The sequence below is a fragment of the Somniosus microcephalus genome, chromosome 4 (genome assembly GCF_052327205.1).
Source record: "Somniosus microcephalus isolate GS21.2 chromosome 4, FLI_Smic_1.0, whole genome shotgun sequence".
Lineage (NCBI taxonomy): Eukaryota > Metazoa > Chordata > Chondrichthyes > Squaliformes > Somniosidae > Somniosus > Somniosus microcephalus.
In genome coordinates this window covers 248,527,301-248,534,442 of record NC_140990.1, presented here as the reverse complement: position 1 = coordinate 248,534,442, position 7,142 = coordinate 248,527,301, and the positions used below count along the sequence as shown (strand labels likewise).

At 46.0% G+C, this 7,142-nt stretch overlaps 1 protein-coding gene across 1 annotated transcript in view; it reads right to left on the bottom strand.

Annotated features, from left to right (window-relative positions):
• Positions 1 to 923: 923 nt before the first annotated feature.
• cirsr (corepressor of RBPJ and splicing regulator) overlaps positions 924 to 7,142 on the bottom strand; it is a 101,040-nt gene continuing 94,821 nt past the window's right edge. The window contains exon 9 of the mRNA XM_085986159.1: positions 924 to 1,849. Within this exon, the coding sequence (XP_085842285.1) occupies positions 1,147 to 1,849 (703 nt within the window). The 3' untranslated portion in view covers positions 924 to 1,146. The remainder of the gene's footprint in view (positions 1,850 to 7,142) is intronic.

Here is a 7,142-nt window from a genome sequence, read left to right as displayed (position 1 = left end):
CACCCGCTGCAGCACGGCAGCCTGCGGTACTGCAGGCCTTCCTCCCACTCTTAAGGGGGAGGTGCCTGCAACAGCGCGATCCCCGCTCGCGAGTGCCGGCAAATGAGCCCGGCACCAAGGAGAAGTGCCGGCCTCTTGGGAAACAGCCGGCAATGCCGCGGGGGGGGGTGGGGGGGGGGTGGTGTAGGAGGCCGGGGACGGAGGTGCGGGCAGGCGGCCGCCGAAAAAGCGGCCGGCCGCACCTCCACCTTAACTCGCCCCACTACCGCCACAGGTAGGCCCCTGTGTACCGGTCGCTGTTTGCGGCCGGCGCGGAGGAGGCGGCAGCGACCAAATATGGCCAGCGGGGCGATAGCGGGGCGCTGCGCACACCGATGACGTCATCGGTGGCGGCGCAGCGCTACAGGCTAACGCCGCCATTAGCGCCCTGCTAAATATCGTGGTTGTGGCCAGAAGCGCAAAAGCCCTCTTTGGGCGCAAACTGGTGGCGCAGGCCACTGAATCTCTAGGCCTAAATCCTGCACATCTGCCAATGCACTTTATTATGGTTATGTTTATGTTAATGTATTACAAGCCAAATGTATGTTGAATGTTTAAATGTCTTAATCTAAATGTACACTCTCGGGAGCCGCAAGCCTACATTTCGTTGTACTGCACTTGTGCACTAACAATGACAATAAAGTTGATTATTATTATTATTCAAGCATAACCTCCCTGCTCTTATATTTTATGCCTCGGCTAATAAAGGAAAGTATCCCGTATGCCTTCTTAACAACCTTATCTACCTGTCCTGCTACCTTCAGGGATCTGTGGACATGCACTCCAAGGTCCCTCTGCACTTCTCAGTATCCTACCATTTATTGTGTATTCCTTTGCCTTGTTAGCCCTCCCCAAATGCATTACCTAGGTTACTGACACAGTCATTTGTCTTTTGTTATAGACTTTATTCAATAAGTAATCAAAAAAATACAGATGAATACATAGTCATTCTAACAGTTTGAGACTATATGTGAAATAAAGTTCTAAAACAATCAGAAAATGCATCATAAACTAGGCAAAAACACTTTACAGCATGTCTCAACTATTACCAGACAATAGAAAATGCAAGTCCTTTGGCTTTTCTCTCTACTCATTTCAATTCTATGGTCATTCTTTTATGGTGTATCCCTCCCTTTTATCCTTACTTTTGTTATCTCTAGTTCTTACCCAATGTACATCCCTGCTATTGCTTTCCTTACGATAGCTTTCCTGATTCCCACTCTCTCTACTTTGTATTTGCTGGTGTACATTGAGACTGCTAATCTGGTCCTTGCAATCTCTCTCCATGCTTCGGCTTCTGCTCACACGTCTCCCATCAGTGTACTTCTCTCTACTGTGACTTATACTTTGCTTGTCCTTTCCTTTTGTCCTTTCACGTGCATCTCTGCTATTGCTTCTACTCCGACCATTTCGTTTCCTGTCCCTACTGGTGCTGTAGCTCCTGTCTCTACTGGTGCTATAGCTCCTGTCTCTTTTATTTCTGTTTTTACTACTCTTTCTATTAACTTCTTCTGTATTCTTGTCTTCAGGCTTGAAATAACTGCTTGAATATGTTTTGTTGAGTTTTTGTTTGTAAATCTCCAGCTTTTCTTTGGAGCTGATTTTACTGTCTGATGAAATGTCCCTCTTCTTCAAATATTTATTTTTGCTGTGAGTCTCCTTTTTCTTCTCAATTTCAGAATCACTTTCGCTAGAAGAGATGGTAGTGGGTGGACTGCTTTCCTTTTTCTTATGTTTACCTTTATTTTTCTTCTTTTTTTGCTTTTTCTTTTTCTCTCGTTTTTTCTTTTTTTCAAGGTGGTCAAGTTTCCTTTGCAAAAAATATTTAGATTAGCACATCTTGTTCAAAACCACACTCTTGAAAAATTATAATCCGAAGAAGGTTTCCTCAACAGCATCTTACTTTTGGGTACACAGAGAAATAAAAAAAGTCAAAAGATGGTAATGCACCCAAAGAGATACTTAGTTAGGAATGTCCTTGCCATCTGACAATTATGAGTACAGGAATTTGTTTGAAGTGAAACTTCATGCAACACACAAGTTATCCTCCTAATCAAAATTCTACATTTCAAAATACAAAGAAACTAGACCATGTAGTTGCTAAGCATGCTGCCTTTTGAACTCAGTAACCGGTGTTCAAATTCAGCTCAAACTGAGGAGGTGAAAGTCTCCTTTTCTGCTGGCTCCCAGCCAGGATTCTATGAGAAATGAGAATTTGGATAGTGTCAACCCTAGTGCTTGTGGGTCCTTAACAAAAGAACTGTTCATAATTTGGCAGCAAATCTATAATGGTGCTATAAGCTGGTTTGAAAAATTAAAATATTATACTGAGGCAAGGAGCATTATGCTGCATCTGGCTTATACTATATCTGACCCGAGTGGTAAAATTGGAAAAAGTATTAAATTACTTAGGGCTGATGCGCCTCATCTTGATGGGCAGAGAAAAAAAATGAACAAATAAAGACTACACCAGTCATTACAGTGCGCTAGGCCCCAAAAATGCAACAGATATAATACAAAATAATTTTTGTTGAATTTAATTCCCTAACATTGCCCGCATTCTAATTATTCAACTAAACAGGTCAGTATAACACCCAGATCATTCACATACTTCTAGAGTCTTGACACACAGGGGTGAATTTCCAGGTGTTGGAATTTTGGTGACAGTTCAATAATGATCCATTGGAATTAGAAGTTACCAGTTTCCAAAAGTAATTTTCAATGTTGAAAATAGGTTAGTAAAGCTGTTAGTAAATTAGCAATTGACACCATTAACCATGGATCAAATTATAGCAGACTACACTGTAGTTTTTATGTATCCAAGGAGTCAGAAAACTGGTTGTGTATGACCACCACCATCCTGTTCAGGAGATCGATGAAGGCCCAATGGTGCAGGTCTCTCATGAGAAGACCATACAATGTTCGGAATATTCTAACTGGAATTGATGGAGAAAGTGTCAGATAAAGTTGAAGTGCTAGTGGGATGCAATTACATAAACATGTCACGTGAGAGCAGAGGATTGGAGGGTCTCCCACGATTGGAACAGCTCTACCTGTAGATGTGAAAGTCACAGCTACTTTTGTGTCAAAGGGGAGGGATATCTGGCATCAGCCAGAGAACCATGTCTACCGGCATTCAAAATGTGAATGATGCAGTTATTAAAGAGTAGAAAGGTCTTCTAGTTCAAGGCAACGTCCCCCATAAGCTGCACTGCCTCCTGTGCAACCTGCCTCCCCCACTGCATGGCCCATTCAAATTTTTGTGCATGCACAGTGTCTACAATGTAAAAGCCGGTGAGCGGCCTGCGCGGGACCTTGCAGATGACTACGTGGTTCAAGGTATGGAGCAATAGTTTCAGAGATAACAAAACTTACAAGTAATACAAAAGCAAAATATTGCAGATGTTGGAGATCTGAAATAACAGAAAATGCAGAAAACATTCTGTTTCTCTATAGATGCTGTCAGACCTGCTGAGTGTTTCCAGCATATTGCTTTACATTTAACATTACAGTAATGGTCATTTGGTAGTTTTTTTTCAGGATTATCTGTTTGAATACACAAGTAACATCCCAGATTCAACACTGTTCCTCCCAGACTCTCCGCTCCCTCTCAATACAGAAATAGTACTGCAGGCATTTACAAAATCAGGGCTAACCTGGATTTCTCAGGTTATAGTATTCATTCCAGTTTGACCTCTAGCGTCAGTTTTCCAAAACGGCAGGCGCCTGCCGAGCAACTGTAAATTGAGGAAGTACAGCTTAGTTGGTGGTTCAAGTCTCAGACTGAGGTTTCCCCATGGGTTGGTGAGTGATAAACAGAAATGGAAAGAGAGAAAAAGCAGTGTTTGTAGTTCTTTCAGGGGATGCAAAAGATATTTTTTAGTTAAGTGAAAGCTATTGTAAGAGTATTTTATGGCTGTAAAAAATTTGCAAGAGGTTGTAAAAAGGCTTTTGACAAGGTCCCACATGGCAAACTGGTCAGAAAAGTAAAAACCTATCGGATCCAAGGAAAAGTGGCAAGTTGGATCCCAAACTGGCTCAGTGACTAAAGCAAAGGGTAATGGTTGACGGGTGTTTTTGTGACTGGAAGGCTGTTTCTGTGGGGTTCCGCAATGATCAGTATTAGGTCCCTTGCTTTTCGTGGTATATATCAATGATTTAGACTTCAATGCAGATTGGGTGACCGCTTTGCGGAACACCTCCGTTCAGTCCGTAAGGGTGACCCCGAGCTTCCGGTCGCCTGTCATTTCAATTCACCGCTCCATTCCCACTCGGACCTCACCGTCCTTGGCCTCTTGTACTGTTCCACGGAAGCTCAACGTAAACTCGAGGAACAGCACCTCATCTTCCGATTAGGCAGTCTGCAGCCTTCCGGTCTCAATATCGAGTTCAACAATTTCAGATCATAACCTCGGCCCCTATTTCATTTTCACTTATATTTTTCCACTCCTTTCCTTTCCCCCCCCCCTCCTTTCCTTTTGTTTCTCTCTCACACCTGGCAGCTATCTTTTGCCCTGCCAGTACACTTTACACCTAATCACAGCCTATTACCATCTCGTCTAGCTTCTAATCTCTTTTACTTCTTTTGGTTCTTTTATTCTTTTGTCCGATCGCAGCCCTGCCTTCGATCTAGTTCCTTTTCTCTCCAGTTTTGAAGAAGGGTCAAACCCGAAACGTCAACTCAAATTTCTCTCCACGGATGTTGCCTGACTTGCTGAGTTTTTCCAGCATTTTCTGTTGTTATTTAGACTTCAATGTTGGGGCATGATTAAGAAGTTTGCAGATGACACAAAAATTGGCTGTGTGGTTGATAGTGAGGAAGAAAGCTGTAGACTGCAGGAAGATATCAATGGACTGGTCAATGGGCAGAAAAGTGGCAAATGGAATTCAATCTGGAGAAGTGCGAGGTAATGCATTGGGGAGGGCAAACAAGGGAAAGGAATATACAATAAATGGTAGGATACTGAGAAGTGTAGAGGAACAGAGGGACCTTGGAGTGCATGATCACAGATTCCTGAAGGTAGCAGGACAGGTAGATAAGGTGGTTAAGAAAACAGATGAGATATTTTCCTTTATTAACTGAGGCATAGAATACAGGAGCAGGGATGTTAGGCTATAGCTGTATAAAACACTAGTTAGGTCATAGCTAGAGTACTGCGTATAGTTCTGGTCACCACATTACAGGAAAGATGTGATTGCACTAGAGAGGGTGCAGAGGAGATTTACGAGGATGTTGCCAGGACTGGAGAATGTTAGCTATGATGAAAGATTGGATAGGCTGGGGTTGTTTTCTTTGGAACAGAGGAGGCTGAGGGGAGATTTAATTAAGGTGTATAAAATTATGAGGGGCCTAGGTAGAGTGGATAGGAAGGACCTGTTTCCCTTAGCAGAGGTCAATAACCAGGGAGCATAGATTTAAAGTAATTGGTAGAAGGATTAGAGGGGAATTGAGGAGAACTTTAGGGCCTAGAAATTCAGTTGCGTTCGCCAGCCGTTAGCGCCATAAGAGGGGTAGATTTCGAGCGCTAGGCACTTAGCGTTCGGGCGCAGGCCGATCTGCGCCTACGCCCAACTTCAGTTGACATTTAGCGCCGGCGCAAAGTGTTTGCGCCCGCAGCTTGTGACATCATTTCGTCGTGCAACGCTGTTTGTGCGCCCCAAACCGGAAATTCAGTGGCGCCCGCCCAATGTGGGCGCGGCGCTGTTAAGAACTGTGAAGTGGAACGCAGCAGAGGCCCTGCGGGCCTCGGGGAGCGCTAATTAAAGGGCACTTAGACTGAACTATAAAGGCCAGCCATTTTGCTGCAATGACTTTAGTGCTTTGGATTTCTGGACAGAGACCAAGGAACAGACCTTACTGATTTGGGACAACATAGGAGAGGTATTTTTGGCTTCTGGCCAGAGCTTGGAAATTTGACTCATTGTGATTTCACTCTTTGCAAGTTTATTATGGGGGTTGCATGGGGTTCCAACCCTCAGTTCCAGCATTGTGTGCGAAGGGCTCGCAGATGCCGTGTGAGAGGGCCAGCCATGCCTAGACGCAGAGGGGCCATCAGGCATCGGCAACGTAGGCCTTACCCACTCAGGGAATACCGGCAGCAGGTGTCCTATCTCACCATGACTGCCGCGCATTGTGTTAAGAGGCTGCGCTTCAGAAGGGAGGTGGTTGCAGAGATCTGCCAGCTGCTTCACAGAGATCTGCGTCCACAGCTGATGTGCAGGACGTCTCTGTCGGTGGAAGTGAAGGTCACGGTGGCTCTGAACTTTTATGCAAGCGGATCCTTCCAAGCCGCTGCTGGGGACATAGCGAACATCTCCCAGTTCGCCGTGCATCGCTGCATCCGGCAGGTCACCGATGCCCTTTTCGCAAGGAGACACCAATTCATCTCCTTCCCCATGACCCTAGAGAGGCAGGAGCAGCGTGCAGTCGGATTTGCCAGGATCGCCGACTTCCCCATGGTGCAGGGCGCCATTGACTGCACGCATGTGGCTATGCGGGCACCTATCGACAATGCCGAGGATTACCGCAACTGGAAGGGCTACCATTCCCTCAATGTACAGCTGGTGTGTGACCACAGGCAGCGCATCCTAGCTGTCAATGCCCGCTTTCCAGGAAGCAGCCACGATGCATTTATCCTGCGCCAGACTACTGTGGCTGACATGTTCGAGGCACAGCCTCCACCAAGGGGATGGCTTATTGGGGACAAGGGCTACCCTTTGTGTACATGGCTCATGACCCCGCTCCGCGCGCCCAGGACCCCTGCTGAGGAGGCATACAACGAAAGCCATCAAGCCACAAGGAACATCATAGAGCAAACGATTGGCGTCCTCAAGCAACGGTTCCACTGCCTGGATCGTTCCGGCGGATCTCTACAGTATTCGCCGGATAGAGTCTCCCAGTTCGTCGTCGTTTGCTGCATGCTGCACAACCTGGCTATCTGCAGGACTCAGGCACTGCCACCTCACGTTGGACCACCACCTCAGGAGGACGAGCAGGAGGACCATGAGGAGGAGGAGGAGGAGTACCAGCCCAGGAGGGAGCCACAAGGTCCAAGGGCCATCTGCCGGCGGCTTATTGAACGACACTTCTAGGCCCCCTGTCA